Below are 24,764 nucleotides of genomic sequence, written 5' to 3' on the forward strand. Positions count from 1 at the left end.
TGGGAGGAGCGTTACTAAGTGATGTCAGTCACGTGCCGGCCGGCCGGCCAGCTCGCTGCCGCGCATTGCATTCATAGTGAGTACAGAGGCCGGTGTTCCGAGCGCCCGTAATTTTTGCCTACCCCAACTCTGCTGAGGCTCCCGGCGCATGCGCGACGGGCCATAAATCTAACCTGCACTGGCCGTGAAATTTTGGTACCCAACTCGCGCGTGCGCACTGGTCCATAATTTTTGCCTACCCTCTCTGCTTAGGCTCCCGGCGCATGCGCGTGGGCCATAAATCTAACCTAGCCAACCCCCCCCCCCACCCCCCCCCCCCCCCCCCCCGTCGGCGCGTTCACATTCACTTGCCGTGAAATGTTGGTACCATAGTTAATTCTGCGCAGGCGCTAACACCTTCTTTTCAGCCACTGAGGTGGCGAGCTCGGCGACACACCTCCTTCTGAGCCTTCCGATGCCTCTACGTCACCAACGGAAGTGACGAGGGTACCAACTTTTTACAGGTACCAACTTTTCACGGAACACCGGACCTGTTAGGAGAGAGATTGTTTCACCCACACACACACTAGTAAAACACTTTACACGCAAAAGGCAGTTATGTGCGCAGGGCCCCTTTATATATAATCGCGGCATTTTTGGGTCGGCCAAATCGCCATATCGCATTTGCCGATTATCGCGATTCGATTGTTTTTTCGATTTATCGTGCAGCCCTACTGCAGACTGCTAACAATTCATTTATAGCTTCTAGTAGAAATAATAGAGGAATGGCAAAACATAGAGCCATAAGAATAGATGCACCAGAATTGTTATTACATGGAGAATGCATGAAGCTATTAAAACAGGGAGGGAAGGGATGCAAATGAGCGCTTAACAAGCTCTGCATCTAATGCCACCAGATGTAAGGCAGCTATCCTATAAGTCAATGTTCAGCTCTTAACCCCTTCAACCCCGGGCCTGTTTTCACCTTCCTGCCCAGGCCATTTTTTACAAATTTGACATCACTTTATGTGGCAATAACTTTAAAACGATTTTACTTATAACGGCCATTCTGAGAATGTTTCCTCATCACATATCGTACTTCATGATAGTGGTAAAAATGAGGGGAAAAAATAATTTTTATTCATAAAAAAAATTATTTACTAAAAATTTTGAAAAATTAGCAAAATTTCCAAATTTCCATTTCTCTACTTTTATAATAGATAGTAATACCTCCAAAAATAGTAATTACTTTACATTCCACATATGTCTAATTCATGTTTGGATCATTTTGTGAATGACATTTAATTTTTTGGGACGTTAGAAAGCTTAGATGTTTGGAAGCAAATCTTGAAATTTTTCGGAAAATTTCCAAAACCCACTTTTTAAGTAACAGTTTTTGAAGTCACTTTGTGAGATTTACATAATAGAAACCACCCAAAAATGACCCCATTTTAGAAACTACACCCCTCAAGGTATACAAAACTGATTTTACTAACTTTGTTTACCCTTTAGGTTTCACAAGAATTAATGGAAAATGGAGATTACATTTCAGAATTTCACTTTTTTGGCAGATTTTACATTTTAATCCATTTTTTTCCAGTAGCAAAGCAAGGGTTAACATCCAAATAAAACTCAATATTTATTACCCTGATTCTGCGGTTTACAGAAACACCCCACATGTGATTGTAAACTGCTGTACGGGCACACGGCAGGGAGCAGTAGGAAAGGAACGCCATATGGTTTTTGAAAGGCAAATTTAGCTGAACTGGTTGTTAGATGCCATGTCCCATTTGAAGCCCCCCTGATGCACCCTTACAGTAGAAACTCAAAAAAGTGACCACATTTTGGAAACTACGGGGTAAGGTGTCAGTTCTATTGGTACTATTTTGGGGTACATATGATTTTTAATTAATCTGTATTACGTTTTTAGTGAGGCAAGGTAACCAAAAGATGTATGTTTTGGCAACATTTTTATTTTTACAGCGTTTACCTGAGGGATTAGGTAATTAGGCAGATCGTTACGAATGTGGCAATACCTAATATGTCTCCTTTTTCTTATTTAAGTTTTACACAATAATAGCATTTTTGAAACTGAAATAATGATATTTTAATGTATCCATAGTCTGAGAGCCATAGCTTTTTTTTTTTTTTTGACCGATTCTCTTAGGTAGAGTCATTTTTTGCGGGACGAGGTGACGGTCTGATTTGTACTATTTTGGGGGGCATCTAAGGGGTTAGGTCATGTGATATTTTTATAGAGCTGGTTGTTACGGACGTGGCGATACCTAATACGTATATTTTATTTTATGTATTTCACTTTAATAGCAAAAAAAAATGATGTTTTAGTGTCTTCATGTTCTGAGAGCTATGTTTATTTTTTATTTTTTGGCGATTGTCTTAGGTAGGGGCTAATTTTTTGCGGGATGAGGTGACGGTTTTATTGATACCATTTTGTGGGACATACGCCTTTTTGATCGCTTGGTGTTGCACTTTTTGTGATGTAAGGTGACAAAAATGGCTTTTTTTTACATTGTTTTTATTTTTTTTATGGTGTTTATCGGACAGGGTGGATCATGTGATATATTTATAGAGCTGGTCATTACGGATACTGCGATACCTAATATCTAATTTTTTATTAGAAAATAAGGGGAAAGGGGCATTTTTTACTTTATTAATTTTATTACTTCATTAATATTATTAAAAACACTTTTTTAAACTTTTTTTCTCTTTACTTTATTTATGATGTTCACTTTTGGGGGTCTGATCCCCCTCTGCAATGCATTACAATATTGTATTGTAATGCATTTCCTGTTCGTGTACTACAGTGAGTAGTACGCAAACATGTTGCCTAGGAGACCCAGCCTGAGGCTGGATCTCCTTGGCACCCGCAGACGGCAGTTCCCGATGCCGTGCAAGGCATTGGGCAGCCTCTGCACAACATCGGGCTGCCTTGTGACGCATAGAGTCCCTGCCACAGCAACGCAGGGACTCGATGCAATCACTCACCCGACACAAACCCCTTCTATGTCGCGGTCAGCGCGCACCGCGGCATGGAAGGGGTTAATCCGCCAGTACTGTAAAAGCCGATGCCGGCGGATACAGCAGGGGCCCGGCTACCACGGACTCCGGTGCCCGCGCGATCACTATGACGTACTATTACGTCAAATTGCGGGAACACAGTGGTTCCCATGACGTAGTAGTACGTCATAGGTCGGGAAGGGGTTAAAATAAGACTTGAGACATGACTTGGATATTAAATAAGCCAGCACCTCATCTGCAGACAGCTGTTTTGGAGTGATTGCCCCTCAACAGTGCAGAGCAGAGAGTACTGGCTTGACTGGGTGAGAGGCCTGTGTCCAGTTCAGGGGGGAACTAACTCTCCTTAGGGAGAGAGCACCTTAATCAGTGTGAGGAGACTTATAAGCCATACATGCTCTGCTATTAAAACAGGCATGTCAGGAGTGGTGAAAGTTCCTCTTTAAATGTGAAGTCAATGGCTTGTAAAAAGATTTGCTTGATTTTGTTATTTAAGCCGTTGAGATTTCTTTCTGACCTTATAGCAAGAAAACCTAATTTACAGTCATATTCACATGAATATACTTTTTCATCTACCATTACATTCTGTGTAAGAAATGTATCTCTTAAACCCATGCAACAAGATTTCATGGCAGCAGGTAGTTAGCTAGAGTGATGATCATGCTGATAAGCAATTATTTGAACCCAGCTGATATAAATGGGGAAGCGCAGTTGTGCCATTAATCATCCGAAATTAAGACACAAGTTGCTTTTTTTGAAAATTGCCATCGTATATTACCTTGCTTACTATAATGAGCAGCCTGCGATATCTAGCAAATGCTTCTTACAAATTTTACTCCAAATTAGGCTACTTTCACACAAGTTTTTGCTGGATCCGTCAGGGTTCAGCAAAAACGCTTCCGTTACTTATAATACAACCAGCTGCATCTGTTATGAAAGGATCCAGCTGTATTGTCTTTAACATTGCCAAGACGGATCCGTCATGAACTCAACTGAAAGTCAATGGGGGACGGATCAGTTTTCTATTGTGTCAGATTGTGTAAGGGGATCCGTCCCTATTGACTTGCATTGGGGGTCATTACGGATACGTTTTGCTCCGCATACCAGGACAGCTTGCTGTGGTTTTCTCTCCGGTATGAGAACAGAATGGAATGCATTTTGGAGCATTCCGTTCTGTTCAGTTACATTTTGTCCCTATTGACAATGAATGGGGACAAAAGGGAAGCGTTTTTCTCCGGTATTGAGACCCTAGGACGGATCTCAATACCGGAAAATATTAACACTAGTGTGAAAGTAGCCTTACAGTTAAAACTTGACTTGAGTGTGGCCCAGACATGGGCTCGTGACTAGCATCCACTGAGTGATTTGAAATAGCCCACGTTCACATCACGTTTATTTATTTTTAAATTTTTCTGAATCTTTTATTTTGAGCATCTGTTGTGCTCCCTTTGCATCCATTTTTGTCAGTTTCGTCAGAGATCCATTATTTTAGAGAGGAGAAAAAGTCCTGGTGGAGAACTATTTACAAACTGAAACAAATGGAGCACAAAGGATGCTGAAAATAATAGAATAGTTTTGGGTGATGTGGCCTTAAATCCTGAGACAGAGCTTACCTACTGCATTTAAGGCTCATGCACACAAATGCATTTTCTCTCCATCTCTAGTTTTTTTTTTGCATATGTAGAACCATTCATTTCAATGGGACCGTAAAAAAACTGAAGTTTCTCTCTGTGCATTCCGTTTCCGTATGTCCATTCCGCAAAAAAATTGAAAATGTCCTATTTTTGTCCGCATTACGGACAATAATAGGACTGTTCTATTAGGACTCATGCACACGACCGTATGTACTTTGCGGTCCGCAAAAAAAAAACAGATGACATCTGGATCGTTCCAGTTTTTTTTGCAGATCCAATTGTAACAATGCCTATTCTTGTCCGCAATATGGACAATAGGACATGTTCTATTTTTTTTTTTTTCATGCGGACATACGGAAACAGAATGCACATGGAGTAATTTCCGTTTTTTTGCAGACTAGTTTAAGTGAATGGTTCCGCATACAGACCTGTAAAAAGATGGAACGGAAACTGAAAAATACCTTCATGTGCATGAGGCCTTAGGGACCAGCTGTTCCGTTCTGCAGAATACGGAATGCATACCGTAATCCGTATTTTTTTCGGATGCATGTTTTGCAGACCGCAAAATACATACGGTCGTGTGCATGAGCCCTAAGTGTGCTAAGTCTTAAAAACAACCGATTAAAGGTCTTTACACACATTCATTTTGTCTCACTTTTTTACCAGTAAAAAAATCAACAGCAGAAGCATATGCATTTTTTTAGGGTACCTGCATTTTTTTGCGGCTTTTTTTGGATGCGTTTTTCAAACAGTGGCCTTACCCACTAGTATTTTCTTAATGGTGTTTTTCCTCTTTATAGATGTGAGGTAAAAACGCATGAAAAAAAAACGCATGAAAAAGAGGGGGGGGGGGGGGGGGGGGGAGTACCAAAACAGGTGCACAAAAAGGCCACTAAAAACACAAGAGTGCAGAAAAATACCAGCAATAACCTATGTGTGAATGTACCCTAATACTGTGTAGTTCAGGGATGTCAAACTGCGGCCCTCCAGCTGTTGCAAAACTACAACTCCCAGCATGCCCGGACAGCCTACAGGTATCAGCCTACAGCAGGGCATTGTGGGAGTTGTAGTTTTGCAACAGCTGGAGGGCCGCAGTTTGACATCCCTGGTGTAGTTCAACCCTGTGCCACCAAAACAGCTCTGACTCATCGAGACATGGACTCCAAAAGACCTCTGAAAACGTTCTGTGATATCCAGGACCAAGACATTAGTTGCAGATCCTTTAAAGTGTAACTGTTTATTTAGTTTTTTTTTTTTTTATTTAATCTGTAGGAAAGGTGTTTTTAAGTACTTTTTGTAATGTATTTTATTAGGGGATTTTATTGATGCTTATTGAAAAACTGGCTCGTAAGTTTTCTCTTACCAGTGCTCTTAATCTGCGTTGCTAAGGAAAACCTGTATTCAGCGTGTACTGTACACATTGAATATGGATGTTTCTTAGGTAAGCCGTCCGTGCCCATACTGCGGACCGCAAGCATAGGACCAAGTAGATGCATGGATCGGAAAGGCCAGGGAAGCTCTTCTGTGGGCTTTTGGGTCAGTGCATCTGCAGTGCAAAAGATAGGACTTTCTATATTTTGCAGTATATTGAGCTATAACTGACGCCAGCTTATGGCAAAAGTTATAGTAAATCCGTCAGACCATCATAGGTTTTGCCCGTCCCACCCCTTTCCTTGAATCTTTAGAAAAGTGTCGATAAGCTGAAACGGCAGGTCTGCAATATATGGGCACCATCCGTGTGAATTAGCATGATTAATTAGACCAGGCGACCACCTTCCATTGCAAAATGGATAAGTTATAAAGCATGCCCACTGCAGGTGCTTTCACTGGTGGACTTGGTGCCAGTATGGGCACACTCAGCGTTATTTTTTCAGCAATTTATGATACAGTGGCTTTTCTGTGGGATTGAACCAGAAAGGTTAATGAGCCTTGGGTGCCCATGACCCTGTTGCTCCTTCACCAATTGACCTTCCTTGGACCACTTGTGGTAATGTTATCCGCTATATACCGAGAACACCTTCTCAGGATAGGTTGTTAAAGGGAACCTGTCACCGGGATTTTGTGTATAGAGCTGAGGACATGGGTTGCTAGATCACCGCTAGCACATCCGCAATACCCAGTCCCCATAGCTCTGTGTGCCTTTATTGTGTAAAAAAAACTATTTGATACATATGCAAATTTTTGCATATGTATCAAATCGTTTTCTTTACACAATAAAAGCACACAGAGCTATGGGGACTGGATATTGCGGATGTGTTAGCAGCGATTTAGCAACCCATGTCCTCAGCTCTATACACAAAATCCCGGTGACAGGTTCCCTTTAATATATGATCAGTGAAGGTTCAACTCCCAGCACCCTCGGCTATGAGCTGCTGGATGGGGCCACAGTCTTGGGTGAGTGCTAACGCTGTTTCTAGAGATGAGCGAATTTCATATTTTGAAATTCGTTCACACTTCGTTTACTGGTAAAAGGTGAATTGCGTTATGGATTCCGTTACCACGGACCATAACGCAATTCTATGACGGAATGCATAACGGAATGCCTTTAGAGGCATTCTGTTATTCATTCCGTCATAATAGAAGTCTGGGGGCTGCAAAACGGATCCGTCCCATTTCCGTTATGCAGGAGAGGTCTCCCCTGTCAAATGTAATACCATTAGAGGTCCTGCGCTTGGGGCTTTTCACCTCTTTTTGGTCAGACCATGTTTTCAGGTACGTCCCTTGTATAATGTGTCTATGGTTACACCGTTATCCCCCATTGTCTATATTAGTCTTATGTTACATACTGAGGTTGGACGTTGGTTATTTCTCCTCCACTTGGTATGTATTTTTTTACATAGTTATATTGGGTTATATATACAGTGTCCCTCATATCAAATGGTGATTACAGTTTGTTTTGCAGCAATAGTTTTACAGCACAATCCTTTATAGGGGTGGGTGGTGCATATTATTACCACTGGTGTTTATATTTTTCTGTTTAGATAATTTATGACCATTTTCTGTGAGGCACAGTGTGTAGCCTTGTATCCGGAGACTGTTATCACAGTTCTGCGGAGCAACATGGCTGTCCTATGAGGTTTTGCCCTTCGCTTCTCTGTATGTCTTTTTCCATATTTTATATATATTATTGAAATAAAGTTGGTATAATTTTTCGATTACTGGCCCCACAGTTTTTTTTTTCTATCACATGTAATACCAAGCAGTTGTTATATATTGTACTCTAAGCACCCTGGTCCCTTCAAACAGCTGATCATCATGGGTACCGGGAGTGGGAGATAAACTGAACTAATACTGATAACTAATCATGAGGATAGGTCATCAATATTTAATAAGACACACATAACCCTTTCAATTGAAAGCAAATATTAAGGAACAGTGAAAGTAAATGTGTTTGATTCAAATTTCCAGCCATCTCCACTTTTATACATGGCTGGCTTCTGACACATCAAAAGTCTCTTCAGAGTCATTCTGAGCTGAACTCACAAAGGGGAACTGTAAATCATTAGGCGATATTGATTTTTCAGTCAAGGAAAGAACACTTTTCATAAATGAAAAAATGGTTGAATGGCAATGGTAATGGCTGGCGCATGAGGAGAAAATTAATGACACTTGCCTTTTCACTTTTTAAGGGTGTACTATGTGCGGCCGCAGCCGGGAATTGTTCTAATGCGTTCTGATGGTCTTCTCCAGGCTGTTGCCCTGACTGTGTTCCACCTGTCCCTTTCTGGTCTTTCTCTTGGTCTTGTTTGGACGCAGAATCAGAAGCCGTTTCTAAAGTCATGTTGTTTTATTTTCTGAGGAAAGAAACATAATCGAGTAAACACTTTGCAAGAAATACAAAGACCTGGGGGGGGGGGGAAAAATGCACACAATGAGGCAGATTCAGCTTAGGGTGGGTTCACACTAGCGTTAGGGATTCCGTTATGGCTTTCCGAAAATAACGGAATCCATAAGACGGAAGGACGGATCCGTTCTTCTAGCCATAGACTTGTATTATGACGGAATGCAAAACGAAAGCCTTTAAAAGGCATTCCATTTGCTTTCCGTTCTAATAGAAGTCTATGGGAATCAAAACGGATCCGTCTGGGTCCTGTTATGCAAAACGGAAAACAAAGTCCTGTCGACAGGACTTTGTTTTCCGTCTTGCATAATGGGACCCAGGCGAATCTGTTTTTGATTCCCATAGACTTCTATTAGGACGGAAAGCAAACGGAATGCTTTTTAAAGGCTTCCATTTTGCATTCTGTCTGGGCATTCCGTTAAAGCCATAACGAAATCTCTAACGCTAGTGTGAACCCACCCTTACTCAAAAAAAATGAAAAGTGGGTATAAAAAGCAGGACTACAGAGAAACGGCTTTTAGAGCTCGCCATCAAACATTGCTTACGCTTTAAGCAAGATTACATTGTTTAATAAAAAAATAAAAAAACACTGTAATATTTCTTATTATATAAAAAAGTTTCTGTTTTCTGTCTCCACTTATCATACGCCTCCTCCACTGTTCAGTTACCCTGAAATCTGTTCTAAAATATATACGGTAGAGACTAGATTTTCAGCTGCTCTTATAAAAGTTTATGGAGAGGCGAGGGGGAAGAGGGAACAGCCGCAGAGAGAGAGGGACAGGCAAATACACACAAAGGCTTCTGCTTGTTCTCGTAAACCTGTTCCTTCCTCCTCCTCCTCCCCTCTCCACAGACATACAGTATATGGGCTGCAGCTGTAACCTGATCAGTCACTGAAGCGGATAATCCATCTCTGCTCTGACTCAGGTGTATAGATTTTATCTGTGAAATCAAAGTGCATGAAGGGTGCAGGAGACCATGGAGGAACGTAGTCTGATAAGTGGAGAAAGAAGCATTTTACTGTAATAAGATGCATTAGGCTACTTTCACACTAGCGTTCGATCGGATCCGTTCTGAACGGATCCGATCATAATAATGCAGACGGAGGCTCCGTTCAGAACGGATCCGTCTGCATTATTTTAGCATATAACAGCTAAGTGTGAAAATAGCCTCGTACGGATCCGTCCAGACTTTTACATTGAAAGTCAATGGGGGACGGATCCGCCTGAAGATTGAGCCATATTGTGGCATCTTCAAACGGATCCGTCCCCATTGACTTACATTGTAAGTCTGGACGGATCCGCACGCCTCCGCACGGCCAGGCGGACACCCGAACGCTGCAAGCAGCGTTCAGCTGTCCGCCTGTCCGTGCGGAGGCGAGCGGAGCGGAGGCTGAACGCCGCCAGACTGATGCAGTCTGAGCGGATCCGCTCCATTCAGACTGCATCAGGGCTGGACGGCTGCGTTCGGGTCCGCTCGTGAGCCCCTTCAAACGGAGCTCACGAGCGGACCGACGAACGCTAGTGTGAAAGTAGCCTTACCAAGTTGCTTATCTTTGCCTGCAATACTGAATTATGGACATTTGTTTATAATAAGAAGCAAGTCTTAAGAAATCAAATCAGCCATAACTTTAAAACCATGTCACGTAAAGTCAATAACCATGATTACGACAATGATACATGTAAAGGGGTGGACTTTGACACAGGCCAAATTGTGACCCAGACAACTGGGTCAGATCATCTGTAAAACGACAAGTCTTGTAGGATGTTCCTGGTTTCTAGTGATTAGTATCTACTAAAAGAAAGGAGGACAGTGTGGATCAGGCTTATAGGTGCTCATTGATGGGCATGCGGAGGGCGGCTAACCTGCCTGTTCCAGTCCCACAGAAAAGCAACTAATGAAAGCTATTACTATCATAGAAAGGTATCAGACCACAAAGTGCAATGCAGCCTGCTGCATCATATGGGAGGCATAGCCAGAGACCGGTCAGATGCTGACCCTTCCACTGGGTCAGAATGAGCTTATAACAGGCAGATGACCACCAGAAATGGACCGTGGGGCAATGGCAGAAGGTAGCCTGGTCTGATGAATAATCTTTTCTTCATGTGGGTGGATAGATGTGTGTGTGTGTGTGTGTGTGTGTGTGTGTGTGTGTGTGCTTTGCTTACCAGGGTTAGAAACTGCACCAAACTGAACTATGGGAACCAGGCAAGTCGCCAAGGCAATTTGATTATCTGAGTACTGCTTGGAAAACATGGCTCCTGAAATTCACGTGGATGCTACTTTGACATGTAATTTTTGTCTTCATAATCACTTGCAATTTACTGCTGTGCTCCAGCAAACCAGCAGTGAGATGTATTGAGAGGACTCCTGAGCTCATGCATATAATGGAGAGGACTCAACGAGGAGTTCTCTTGCTGCATTTTACTGCTGGTTTGTGGGAACACAACGCTGAAATGTAAGTATAAAGATAAAAAAATACATGACCAGACTCAGTGTTACTTATACTATACACCTCTTACTCTAGTTTGGGGAGTGTTTTAGAGATGACTGGTTCCCTTGAAGCATCTTAAAGGGGTTGTCCAGGTTCAGAGCTGAACCCGGACATATCCCTGTTTTCACCCAGGCATTCCCTCTACCATGAGCATTGGAGCATTTGATGCTCCAATGCTCTCCTTTGCCCTGCGCTGAATCGGCTGTATGGGCACACAACAGGGCTCTTAGGCCCCATGCACACGGCCGTGTTTCACAGCCGTGTGCGGGCCGTGGAACCGCGGCCTGGATCCCTCCTGAGAGCAGGAGCGCACGGCGTCACTGGTTGCTATGACGCCGTGCGCTCCCTGCTGCCGGCACAGTACAGTAATACACTGGTATGATCTATACCAGTGTATTACTGTACTGTGCCGGCAGCAGGGAGCGCACGGCGTCATAGCAACCAATGACGCTGTGTGCTCCTGCTCTCAGGAGGGATCCAGGCCGCGGTTCCACGGCCCGCACACGGCTGTGAAACACGGCCGTGTGCATGGGGCCTAAAGGAAAGGAGCACCGTGTGCATTTCAGACCTAGTTTGCCCTGCTCTTCATGGGGAAAGCTAGGCAGAGGGTTCCGCCTAGCAGTGCGAAGATATAAGCAAGCAAGCCCTTGCCCTGCTCAATCTGGTGCAGGTCAAGGGGGAGCATAAAAATGCTCTGATGCTCATGTCAGAGGGACAGGAGGTGTGAAAATAAGACAACCCCAGACAACCCCTTAAATGTTTTAGAGCCAGGTACCACAGATCATCTTCAGAGGTTGTGTCCTTGCCTCAATGTGTCAGAGCACAGGAGGCCCCTACAGAAAATACAGCAGGTGTTCTAATCTTATGGCTGATCTGAGCATTTATTTGTCAAACGGTACAAACGGTGCATTGTGATATTTGCATGATTAAATGACCTATTTTTAGTACTCTGCAGCTTACAGTGACAGAAGTAATTATGCAGCAGGTTTCATTTGGAGAACCTGAATATTTGCATATATTTATTTCATAAGGGAAAATAATTTGATAGTCCTTTTGAGCATAACAAAAGTCAGAATTTTTATATAAATCCACATTTTGGGGTTATGAAAAGTAAGGAAGAGAATATTATCATACCAAAAAGGTATAATGACAGGAAAGGATATCTGCAACTGATTGTAACCATGGTAGTATCCCCAAATGGACTTATAATCAGGCAATCAGTGTTGATACAAAAACTCTCTTTGAAGATTCTCTTAGAGCTTGTGCTGCTCCTCGCTGCCAGAAGCATTTTTGTAGCAACATCTTCTGAACATTCATTTCAGATTCTGGGATAAAAACTAGCATAAGCACACAAACATATTTAGTTCAGTTCCGGAGCAAGTCCATTAGGACTTCAGAATCTTCTTGATGTAAAATCACCCGCATTATAAAACAAAAGCCTCCAGCATCAGGAGACAGATAAATAACCTTTCACAGACGTACTGAAGGCTGGGATACGCATTATGGCGTCTTTGATTTCCCATTTCATTGTTTCCAATTTTCTAAAACTGTATAACTCCAACAGATTATCTGACCAATATCTGTCCAATCAGACCAATGATTGTTCAGAAAATCTGTCAAATAACCTACCGTTGTAATACAGCCCTAACACAATTTATTTACGCAATAGTTTGTCCTATGGCTTTATTGTCACATAGTGTCATCATACACTGACCAAAATAGAATTTGAATTCAATATAGTGTAAAATATAATGGAAAACATTGTAAATGACACTAAACATGGATGAAAATAATATAAATATATTTGACTCCCTCCTAGGGGTGGGCGGTATAGGTGATATAGGCGATATAAATTTGTGCCACAATATGGATTTTGTGCATATCGCCTATATCGCCGGACTGCGATATGACCACGAGCGACCATGGTATGTCAGTGAGCGGCATTATACTCACGTGCGCCGTGGCCGCCGGGCGCACCTTCTTCTGTCTGTGCGGCGCATTGCTAATACTTATAGCTCACGTGCGCAGTGCCGCCGGGCGCTTCTTCTTCTCATAGGTCTGTGCGGCGCATTGCTAATGCTATAAGCATTAGCAATGCGCCGCACAGACAGAAGAAGGAGCACCCGGGGGCCACGGCGCACGTGAGCTCTAAGCATTAGCAATGCGCCGCACAGACAGAAGAAGGAGCGCCCGGCGGCCACGGCACACGTGAGTATAATGCTGCTCACTGACATACCATGGCAGCTAGGACTTCAGTAGCGTTCTGCTGCCATGGTAACCGATCGGAGCCCCAGCATTAGACTGCTGGGACTCCGATCGAAACTGCTGCTGCCACCAATGATGTGGGGGGGAAGGGGGCCCCTGCCACCAATGATCAATACTGGGGAGGGAGGGGGGGCCCACCGCCACCAATGATGGGGGGGGAGGGGGATTCTGTGGCCACTGCCACCAATGATTAATACTGGGGGGGGGGTTTGAGTTAGCAGAGGGGGCTACATCAGAGGCTGGGGGGCTACATCAGAGGCTGGAGGGCTACATCAGAGGCTGGAGGGCACATAAGAGGCTGGAGGGCGGATCAGAGGCTGGAGGGCACATAAGAGGCTGGAGCGCAGATCAGAGGCTGGAGCGCAGATCAGAGGCTGGAGGGCAGATCAGAGGCTGGAGGGCAGATCAGAGGCTGGAGGGCAGATCAGAGGCTGGAGGGCAGATCAGAGGCTGGGGGGCACATGAGGCTGGGGGGCACATGAGGCTGGGGGGCTGATCAGAGGCTGGCTGCCATGGTCAGCTCCCTGCTGTTGTGTGCACAAAGCACAGGGCAGCAGGGAGAGTGTAAAGTCCTATTCAGTCCTATTTCGGGTCCATTACAGCACATGAAATGTTTAAAAGTATTTTAATAGTTTAGAATTTTCAGATGCAGCGATACCTAATATGTTTATTTTTGTATTGTTTATATATTTATATAGGGGGGTGATTTGAACTTTTTCGGGTGGAGTTCATGACGGATCTGTCTTGGGTATGTTAAAGATAATACAACCGGATCAGTTCATAACGGAGGCAGCTGGTTGTATTATCAGTAACGGAAGCGTTTTTGCTGAACCCTGCCGGATCCAGTAAAAACGCTAGTGTGAAAGTAGCCTTAAATGCTGTTTCTGAACATATCAAGGTAGGCCTCAGCCTCCTGGCTTGATATGCAAATAGTGAGCTTTCCTCAGGAAATGCTGTCAGGTGTAAATACGAAAATATAGGCTGTCTCGCACATCAGCTTTTCTATGTTATATTTTAACACATTCCTGATGTATTTTTTCCCAACAGATTATCCTCAACAGAACCTGACTTTTCCTCTCGTCACTTCTCACAAATCTGTATGAGCGGAGACGTTTACAAGGAGCCGAAATAATTCCCTTAAGCTTTCTGTGAAATAGGATTATCAAACACGGAAAACCTAACCACATTCTAAAAACTCAAAATTTTATAGTAAAAAAGGTAAAAATAATAGTATTTTATGTTTCGGGAATAACATAACCTAGTTTATAAGGGTAAAAAAAGACATCTGTCCATCCAGTTCTCCTACAAATTCATCCAGATCTATAAGCCAATTTTCCTAATTTTAGAGAGAAAAAAATTCCTTTGCGCCTCCAATCAGGCAATCAGAATAACTCCCCGGATTATTGACCCTTCTCCACAGTCAGTACACAGTGCTACCCAATGATATTTTTAATGACAGACCCATTAATAACAAAGACCCTCAGCCTGTAGTGGAGCTTGCAATCTAACTTCACCAAGACACACAGAATAAAGATTATATACACTCATCCTGAAAAACTGAACTGCAGTTTGTTTTCGACATTATTATGGGAGGAACATTATTCAGCACCATGAACAAAGAACAGCTACAATGACATTGTTCACTAGTGCTGAACTATTGGACTCTGCAACCAGGACCTTAGAAACATTTTTTTAAAATATTTAAAGCGATTTTCGGAGTGTTAGTAAAAACTTAAATATTTACTAATATAAATTTGGATAGATTTTGTAAAACAAGTGCAACAGGAAAATGCAGCAGTTAGCGATAATGACTAATCAGATTCTAGAAAACTAATTTTTCACAGGCCCCTAGCAGAATAGAAACATAGAATGTGTTGGCAGATAAGAACCATTTGGCCCATCTAGTCTGTCCAATATACTATGAATAGCCCCTGGCCCTATCTTATATGAAGGATGGCCTTATGCCTATCCCATGCATGCTTAAACTCCTCCACTGTATTTGCAGCTACCACTTCTGCAGGAAGGCTATTCCATGCATCCACTACTCTCTAAGTAATATTTCCTCCCTTTGCCCCTCTAATTTAAAACTATGTCCTCTTGTAGCAGTTTTTCCTCTTTTAAATATTCTCTCTTTTACCTTGTTGATTGCCTTTATGTATTTAAAGTTTGATATCATACCCCCTCTGTCTCGTCTTTCTTCCAAGCTATACATGTTAAGGTCCTTTAATCTTTCCTGGTAAGTTTCGTCCTGCAATCCATGTACTAGTTTAGTAGCTCTTCTCTGAACTCTCTACAAAATGAGGACAGAAATCTCATCAGCATCTGATCGGCGGGGTACTACACCTAGACCCCCACTGATCAGAGCTCGCAGTAGTGCCGCGGCCTTCTCGCCGTTTCCCACAGGCCAATGACGTTACAACTATTTCACTGGCCTGGGCGCGGCTCAGCCCCATTGAAGTGAATAAGGCTGAGCCGCGCCCAGGCCAGTTAAATAGTTGTGACGTCTTTGGCCTGCGAAAAGCAAAGAGAAGGCCAGGGCCCTACTGCGAGTTCTGCTGCCTTCTCAAACAGCTGATCAGCGAGGTCCCAGGTGTTGCACCTCCGCCAGAGGTCGCAATAACGCCTATACAAGCGTCATAGATGCCTATTCTGGCCATTTTACTCCCTGGAAAAAGACTCATGCGTATTTTTACATATGGTCTTTTTCTAGTCAGGAGCGCTGCATCAGAAGCTGTCAGGTCCGGCTCAAATGAAGCCCCGGTTCTCTCCGGAGAAGCCCCGACCCTCACTGATATCTCTCTCACAAGAAGCAGCTCCAGAGTCTGGACTAAACACTACATTGAGGTTACAGGACCTGTGGTGATGTCACAGTCAAGTAGGACTGTGCTGGTGGAGAATGCAGAGGTACTTTATGTATGGAAGGTGTGTATAAAGCAGGGCTATGTCAGTGTAACCAGTCTATTGTACAGTTTTCTGTGTGTAATGTGCACACAGTAGTCCAATAGACACGTAGCAGAGCTGTGTGTGCAATGTGTATATAGTAAACTATCTGTGTAACGGGTATGTGGTAGAGCTGTGTATGTAATATGTATATAGTAGAGTCATGTGTGCACTGTGTATGGCAGCGTCAGGTGAGCCCTGTGAATGGCAGGGTCAGGTGGGCCCTGTGAATGGCAGGGTCAGGTGGGCCCTGTGAATGGCAGGGTCAGGTGGGCCCTGTGAATGGCAGGGTCAGGTGGGCCCTGTGAATGGCAGGGTCAGGTGGGCCCTGTGAATGGCAGGGTCAGGTGGGCCCTGTGAATGGCAGGGTCAGGTGGGCCCTGTGAATGGCAGGGTCAGGTGGGCCCTGTGAATGGCAGGGTCAGGTGGGCCCTGTGAATGGCAGCGTCAGGTGGGCCCTGCGAATGGCAGCGTCAGGTGGGCCCTGTGTATGGCAGCGTCAGGTGGGCGCTGTGTATGGCAGGGTCAGGTGGGCGCTATGTATGGCAGGGTCAGGTGGGCGCTATGTATGGCAGGGTCAGGTGGGCGCTATGTATGGCAGGGTCAGGTGGGCGATATGTATGGCAGCATCAGGTGGGCGATATGTATGGCAGCGTCAGGTGGGCGCTATGTATGCCAGGGTCAGGTGGGCGCTGTGTATGGCAGCGTCGTCTTATGTTTAGTGTATGATGTTGGATAAATGTAAAATTGTCTACAATTGCATGGGAGACTAGCAATGGTTTCCCTGCAGAAATATCAGCTTCATAACGTTATGCGGGCCTATGCATTATATATGTGAATTACCGCAAAATTCGTACTCCTCTTTGGCTAAAAATAAAATTTTTACTCTTCTGGAAAAAATGTAGTGCGACCTCTGACCCCCACTGATCAGATGCTGATGATCTAATCAAAGGAATGATAAAAAATAATAAGCATATCTTCCTGTGATTCTACTCATGAAGATGTCAGATTAACTGAAGCCATCAGTGCCTTTCACTAGAATGTGCTTTGAGGTCATATATTCCTCCCCCCCCCCCTCTGAACAGTGGTTAGAGGAGCTCTCCAGGTGGTGCGACCGACACTCTGCCCACAATCCAAGCCTTGACTGGCGCTGCGCCTATCTTTAGGTTAGTGCAAAATCTTTTGATTTCTTAATGGGCATATACCCTCTCTAAAACTACAAGTTTACAACACTACACTAGTAGGTGCCTCTGATGTTTCACAAATCACATTATCTGTTTAATAGCCGATTCAAAAAAACATCTCACAAATCCAGAGAGTTCGAGTAGAGCAGGCATCCTCAAACTGCGGCCCTCCAGCTGTTGCAAAACTACAACTCCCAGCATGCCCAGCCTACAGCAGGGCATTGTGGGAGTTGCAGTTTTACAACAGCTGGAGGGCTATAGTTTGAGGTTGCCTGAAGTAGAGGGAAAAAAAATATGGAATCGCTCAATGAAGAGGAAAAATTATGTAACCATCAACAAAAAATAAATCCTAATTAGTACTTCTCCTCGGGCTTTTCTGATGGCCTGAACTTCACTAATGATAAACAATATTACATGTCAAGCTGTTTCCAAATTTCTCAAAGGGCGGTTAACAGTTCAGCTTCACTGGATGAAACCTTTTTTTTTTTCTTATTTAATTTCCACTGCTAATTTTCAATCTGATTAAGATCCAGACTGCTTGAGGGCCAAGTCATTCAGTTGATATGCCTTGCCTGAAGAAAAGATCCAAAGCCATGTTAAAGGGGTATTCCCATCTCAGGCAATGGGGGCATATCACTAGGATATGCCCCCATTGTATGATATGTGCAGGTCCCACCCCCGGGACCTGCACCTACATCGAGAACAGATCCCTGAAGGTTGTGAAGGGCGCACTGCGCACGCACAGCTGCCCACCATTCATTTCTATGGGGCCGCCAAAAATAGCCAAGCGCTGGCTGTGCTATTTCCGTCGGCCCCATAGAAATGAATGGCAGTGGTGGCCAGGCAAGCGGGGTGCGCTCCCATTAACTTCCATGGGGAAAGCACTTTGTGGTGGGTGGACCCTGGAAAACCCGGGGTCCTCCGGGCCACCACCTTCACTGCTCCATTCTCAGTGTAGGTGTGGGTCCCAGAGGTGGGACCCGCACCTATAATACAATGGGGGCACATACTCCTTTAACAGGGTCGCAAAGCATTTTATTGATTTATGATGTTATGTAACCCTTAGAGTTCTGGAATGTACTGTATAACACTGACATAATGCTGTCAGTGTTATTCAATACATTCCTGAACTGTAAGGGTTACATAGCATCATAAATCTATATAATGCTATGCGACCCCAGTAGTGCTAGGGAGGTCAGGACAGGAGCTGCCGCAGACACACGCTGCGAGTTTAATGCATTGAACTCGCTCGTGTGAAAGAGGCCTGAGAATAGAATGAGCAGAGATGTAAATGAACAAAACACAATTTATAATGTATCTTTTCCAACACAGCTATATATAGTCCAACTGCTAAGCATCTCATGCCTTATAAACCACGCTGCCACAAGATAGGATGGCATGCACAACTTTGGCAGATTCCCTTTAAAGAATATCGAAGGGCAAAGTCTACATTTAGATAAGGCTACTTTTACACTTGCGGCAGAGTGATCAGGCAATCTGCATGCAAACGGACAGCATTTGTAGACGAATCCAGATGCGGATCCGTCTTACAAATGCATTGCAAGAACGGATCCGTCTCTCCGTATGTCATCTGGAGAAACAGATATATATTATAACGTTATATATTTTTTTGACATTTTTACCAGTCTGCGCATAGGATGGATCCGGCAATACATTTCAATGTAAATTAATGCCGGATCCGGCATTCCGGCAAATCATGCGGAATTTGGGACGGAGATAATACTGAAGACATCCTGAACGGATTTCTCTTCATTCAGAATGCATTAGGATGAAACTGATCAGTTCTTTTCCAGTATTGAGCCCCTGTGACGGAACTCAGTGCCGGAAAAGAAAAACGCTAGTGTGAAAGTACCCTGTTCTTCGGGATATTCACTTAAAGGGGTTCTGCGCTTTATATAAACTGATGATCTATCCTCTGGATAGATCATCAGCATCTGATCGGCGGGGGTCCGACACCCGGGACCCCTGCCGATCAGCTGTTTGAGAAGGCAGCGGCACCTCCAGCAGCGCAGCGGCCTTCTCATTGTTTACCCTAGTATCACTGGCCTGGGCGCGGCTAAGCTCCGTTCCCTTGAACGGAGCTTAGCCCCACCCAGGCCAGTTGATACAAGTCGTGACGTCACTCACGGGAGCGCCGCTGCCTTCTCAAACAGCTGATCATCAGTTTAAACAAAGTGCAGAACCCCTTTAAAACCATTTTTGAAATCACCACCATAAACCTACTGGAGCTCTCTTGATTAGAAAACCGCGTATACTGCTGGTAAGTGGAAGCATGTCATGCCCAACAAATTCTGCCGAGATCTAGACAGATTTACTGTAGCGTTCATACAGCTTATAACAATAAGTGCTAACCGGCTCATCCGATTTTTTATTGAAAAAAATAAAAATAAAATTATTTTTTTGAAACAGGTAGATTTTTCCAGCAGAACGGTCTCATCAACAATCCGCGGCATTAATCCACTCTATGTGCTTGGCGACAGAAATGGAGCCTGCAATTGGTATCAGAATGAAATACTGCAGAGATAAGCACTCTTCTCAGCTCTCGCCTGGGAAAATGCATTAGTCAGTACTCTGAGATGTGACATCTACAAAACAAATTAAATCTCAAAAGCCTGCTTCAGCCACATTGTGCAGTACAAAAGGTAGAAGAGTAAACAGCTCCCCTTCCGCCTCACTCGTCTGATGTGACCGTGTTTATGTAGTCATCAGCGTCAGTAATCACCAGACATTCTAGAACCCTGTAGACCATGGCGGCCATCACTCAGTACGCTCAGCGCCACCCTCTTCTACTGGGAGGTACTGATTAAAGTGTGTGCTTCGTTTTACCTATGACACGCTATGATTGCTCTGCGACTCGCCATCAAGATGGTTGCTATTATTGCTATGGGCCAAACTGTATATAACTAAACACTTGTTCTGTCAATTACAACAGTGGTTATTTTCACGGCAAGCCATTAATTATAGAGCGGACCTCCAAGCACCTAAAGCAAGAGCAGGATGGAGAGTTTAATATATTATGCCGTCGGGATGGCAGGAATTGCTTTTTATTACCACCTTTATGCTAAAAATAGAAACCAAGTTATTTTTATAGGAAACAGCAACTGATAACATACATAAATAACATAAGCAGCCATGTCTCTTCTCTGTGGATGCAATGCATCCATATGTAAAGTCAATGGACATCCTGCTTAAAGGTAATTATCTATTATTTAAATCAAGTTTTCATGTTAAATATATTTTTTAAACAATTTATGGTGATGATATTTTACATTTTCAATCTCACTATTATTTCACATCGGTGCCACTTCTTGGTCTGTACAGATCACTTTTCATCATTATCATTCCAAGCAGGATCACAATGACAGATATCACCTATTTATAGATAACACATGATCCACCGTTCATAACCAGTGATGGTCACGGCTTATCTATTCCTTACTTATACAGTGACCTCTGCATAGGTCATAAAGCATGTCTAAAAAAATCTCTCACAGAAGTCAGCGAGTCCCCTCCAGTCTATTGTGACTAGTGTTGAGGGAAGCGAGTTTCGGATGCTTCATCTGAAGTCGTTGAAAACTTAATAATAATATTATTATATATTATTATTAATACTGTACGGAGATTGATATCCGTACAGTATTAACACGTATGTGCTCCAGTAAGCCGAAGTTATTTGCGAAGTCGCGGGTGACTTCGTTTAATTACTTTAGTTGATTTTTAAACTAGAAAACCACTTTAAAACTTGGAACCAAACTTGGCTTTAAAGTTTTCCACTTTAAAAATCAACTACCGAAGTTATTCAACAAAGTTATTCATCGAAGACGAATCTCCTCCGTACAGTATTATTCCAAAGTTTTGAACGAAGTTCCCTATCCCGATAATATAACGTTTATATATGAGGCCTGGTAAGGCTCTGCCCTGTACAGACATCGTCAATGACTTTGCCTCTGAGAGCGGTGTCCTGCCCATCCTGGACCCTGCCATGTAGATGTCAGCAACGATGCTGTGTCAGGGTAGGGTTTTCCAGCGGGGCTTCAAGCAGGCTTAGATTTGAGATGTTCAAGATGGGAAGGGACAGGCAGAGACCTGACATGCCCCGTGAGACTCTGGCTGGGATGTAAACATCGGTGCGGGTCGCAGATCAAAATTACGCAAAATGTTTCATGAGAAAATGACCCATTGTTTAAATCACGTTTTTATATATAAAATATTTTAAAGAATTTTTGGTGGTTATTTTTAATTTTCCATGTCAATATCTTTTAAACAAAAAATAAATAAAAAAAACTGGCCACTAATATTAATAAGCGCCACTTCTTTATCTGTACAGATCCCTTTACTGCAGTTATCTGCTTATCTATACAAAGAGGTAATATCATTATAGACAGGATTAGAATGACAGATAAGCCAGGATCCACCATTCACAACAGGTGATTGTCAGAGCTTGTCTATTCTTCCCTTGACCTCTGCACAGGTCACAGAGCATGCCTAGAACTCTCCCATACAAGTCAATGAGGTTCCATCCTGACCATTGTGTCTATGGACCATAAGTCTGCCATAAAGCAGCCATTTTTTTAACGCTTTTTAAATGCTGTTAAGAACAGCTCAGGCAAGATGGCCACCCCCGTAATCATGTTCAGAAAATAGAATAAAAAAAACTGCTATCAGAAATTAAAAAGATACTAGAAAATAAGGATAACTGTCAGAAGAAAATGTTAGTGACACATTTGCTTTAGGCCACTTTCACACTCGCGTTTGGTGCGGATCCATCATGGATCTGAACAAACGCATCCGTTCAGATAATACAACCGCATGCATCCGTTCAGAACGGATCCATTTTTATTATTTTTAACATAGCCAAGACAGATCCGTCTTGAACACCATTGAAAGTCAATGGGGGACGGATCCGTTTTCTATTGTGCCAGATTGTGTCAGTGATCAGGATCCGTTTGGCTCAGTTTCGTCAGACGGACACCAAAACGCTGCAAGCAGCGTTTTTGTGTCCGCCTCCAGAGTGGAATGGAGCCAAACGGATACATTCTGAGCGATCCTTATCAATTCAGAATGCATTAGGGCAAAACTAATCAGTTTCGGACTGCTTGTGAATGCCCTGAACGGATATCACAAACGGAAACCAAAACATCAGTCTGAAAGTAGCCTTAATGGTTTAGTGTCCCTTTAAAGGGAACCTTTCACCGGGATTTTGTGTATAGAGCTGAGGACATGGGTTGCTAGATGGCCGCTAGCACATCCGCAATACCCAGTCCCCATAGCTCAGTGTGCTTTTATTGTGTAAAAAAAAAAACGATTTGATACATATGCAAATTAACATAAAATAGTCATATCTTACTTGTATGACCAGAGAAGAGTCATATTTTCAAGCTCTGACTCATCTCAGGTTAATTTGCATATGTATCAAACCGGACCATAATTGAAGAGTCCTATCCTATTTTTTTTTTTTGGGGGGGGGGGCATGGTGACTAAAACAAATTGCGAATCGTGAGGTTTTTTTTTCTGTTATGGCGTTCACCACATAGGAGTTTTTTATATATATATATATATATATATATATATATATATATATATATAGATATATATATATTTTAATAGTTTGGACTTTTTAGACCTGCCGATATGTAATGTTTATTTATTGTTTATATATTTATACTTAATATTTATTTTTATTTAATAACTATTGCCCTTAGGGGCTAGAACCTAGGATCTTTTAATCCCCTGTCCTATTCACCCTAATAGAGCTCTATCAGTGTGAATAGGACCTCACACTCTCCCTGCTGCCCTGTGCATAGTACACACAGCAGCAGGGAGCTTACCATGGCAGCCCGGGCTTCAGTAGCATCCTGGCTGCTATGGTAACCGATCGTTACACTGCTGGGGCTCCGATCAGAACTGTCACTGAACCACCAATGAGGAGGGTAGGGAACCCTGAGGCCACTGCCACCAATTATTTTAATACTGGGGGGGGCGCACTGCGCCACCAATTACTTCAATACTGGGGGGGTGGGGGGCGCACTGCGCCACCAATGATAATTAACCTTTAATACAGATACTGGAGGCGGGTACCGCCGGCACCCGCCTCCTGTGTTTGTATTAAAGGTTAATTATCATTGGTGGCACAGTAGCCAGGCACCTGCTATGCTGACTGCTTGACTCTGGGGAGGACACTCAGGAGGAGGCTGCTGCAGCTGCCGTTCGCCGAGCTCACTATATCAGACGGCGCAGCAGTGTATTCCCTGCAAAATCAGAGGAATAAATATTGAGGTTTGTTTTGCTGTTAACCCTCGCTGTGCTACAGGAGAAAAAATGTATTAAAACTGAAAATCTGCCAAAAAAGTGGCAGTTTTAAATTTCACCTTAATTTTGATTTAATTCCTGTGGAACACCTAAAGGGTTAACAAAGTTTGTAAAATCAGTTTTCAATCATTTGTGGGGTGTAGTTGCTAAAATGGGGTCATTCATGGGTGGTTTATTTTATGTAAGCCCTTCAAGGTTCAGAACCAAATTGGCCCTTTAAAAAGTCAGTTTTAGAAATTGGTTCTAAAATTCTATGTTTTCTAACGTCCTAAAAAAACAAAATAGCATTTACAAAATGATGCCAAATAAGGCTACTCTCACACTTGCCTGCTGGATCCGCATGTGACTGAAAGCATTTGTGAGACGCATCCGGATGCGGATCCGTCTCACAAATGCGTCTCTCCGCTTGTCATGCGGACAGACGGATCCGTCTTGTATCTTTTTTCAAATGTTTACCGATCTGCACATGCCCAGACCGGAAGGACAGATTCGGCATTCCGGTATTTTGAATGCTGGATCCTGCACTAATACATTCCTGTGGGGAAAAATGCCGGATCCGGCATTCAGGCAAGTCTTCAATTTTTTTTCGCCGGAGATAAAACCGTAGAGATAAAACCGTAGCATGCTACGGTTTTCTCTTTTGCCTGATCAGTCAAAATGACTAAACTGAAGACATCCTGATGCATCCTGAACGGATTACTCTCCATTCAGAATGCTTGGGGATATGCTTGATCAGTTCTTTTCCAGTATAGAGCCCCTGTGACGGAACTCAGTGCCGGAAAACGCTAGTGTGAAAGTACCCTAAATTAGACATATGGTGAATAGTAATTATTAAGTATTTTGTGAGGTATTACCATCTGTCTTAAAAGTAGAAAAATTCAAATTATACAGAAAAAAGTTTCTGTCAACTTTGGATTTTTATATAAATAAAAGTAAAACATAATCGATCCAAATTTACCACTAACATGAAGTACAATGTGTCACTAGAAAACAATCTCAGAATCATTTGAGTAAAAGCACACATGAAGTGATACAGGTGAAAACTGGCTATATCCTTAAAG

At 43.2% G+C, this 24,764-nt stretch overlaps 1 protein-coding gene across 18 annotated transcripts in view; it reads right to left on the reverse strand.

Annotated features, from left to right (window-relative positions):
- EPB41L3 (erythrocyte membrane protein band 4.1 like 3) overlaps positions 1–24,764 on the reverse strand; it is a 320,068-nt gene that overhangs the window by 152,989 nt on the left and 142,315 nt on the right. For all 18 annotated transcript variants that reach the window (XM_044294315.1, XM_044294314.1, XM_044294313.1 and 15 more), the window contains one exon: positions 8,263–8,443. In XM_044294315.1, the coding sequence (XP_044150250.1) occupies positions 8,263–8,430 (168 nt within the window). In that variant the 5' untranslated portion in view covers positions 8,431–8,443. The remainder of the gene's footprint in view (positions 1–8,262; positions 8,444–24,764) is intronic.

This window comes from Bufo gargarizans, chromosome 5 (genome assembly GCF_014858855.1).
Source record: "Bufo gargarizans isolate SCDJY-AF-19 chromosome 5, ASM1485885v1, whole genome shotgun sequence".
In the NCBI taxonomy this organism is placed as follows: domain Eukaryota; kingdom Metazoa; phylum Chordata; class Amphibia; order Anura; family Bufonidae; genus Bufo; species Bufo gargarizans.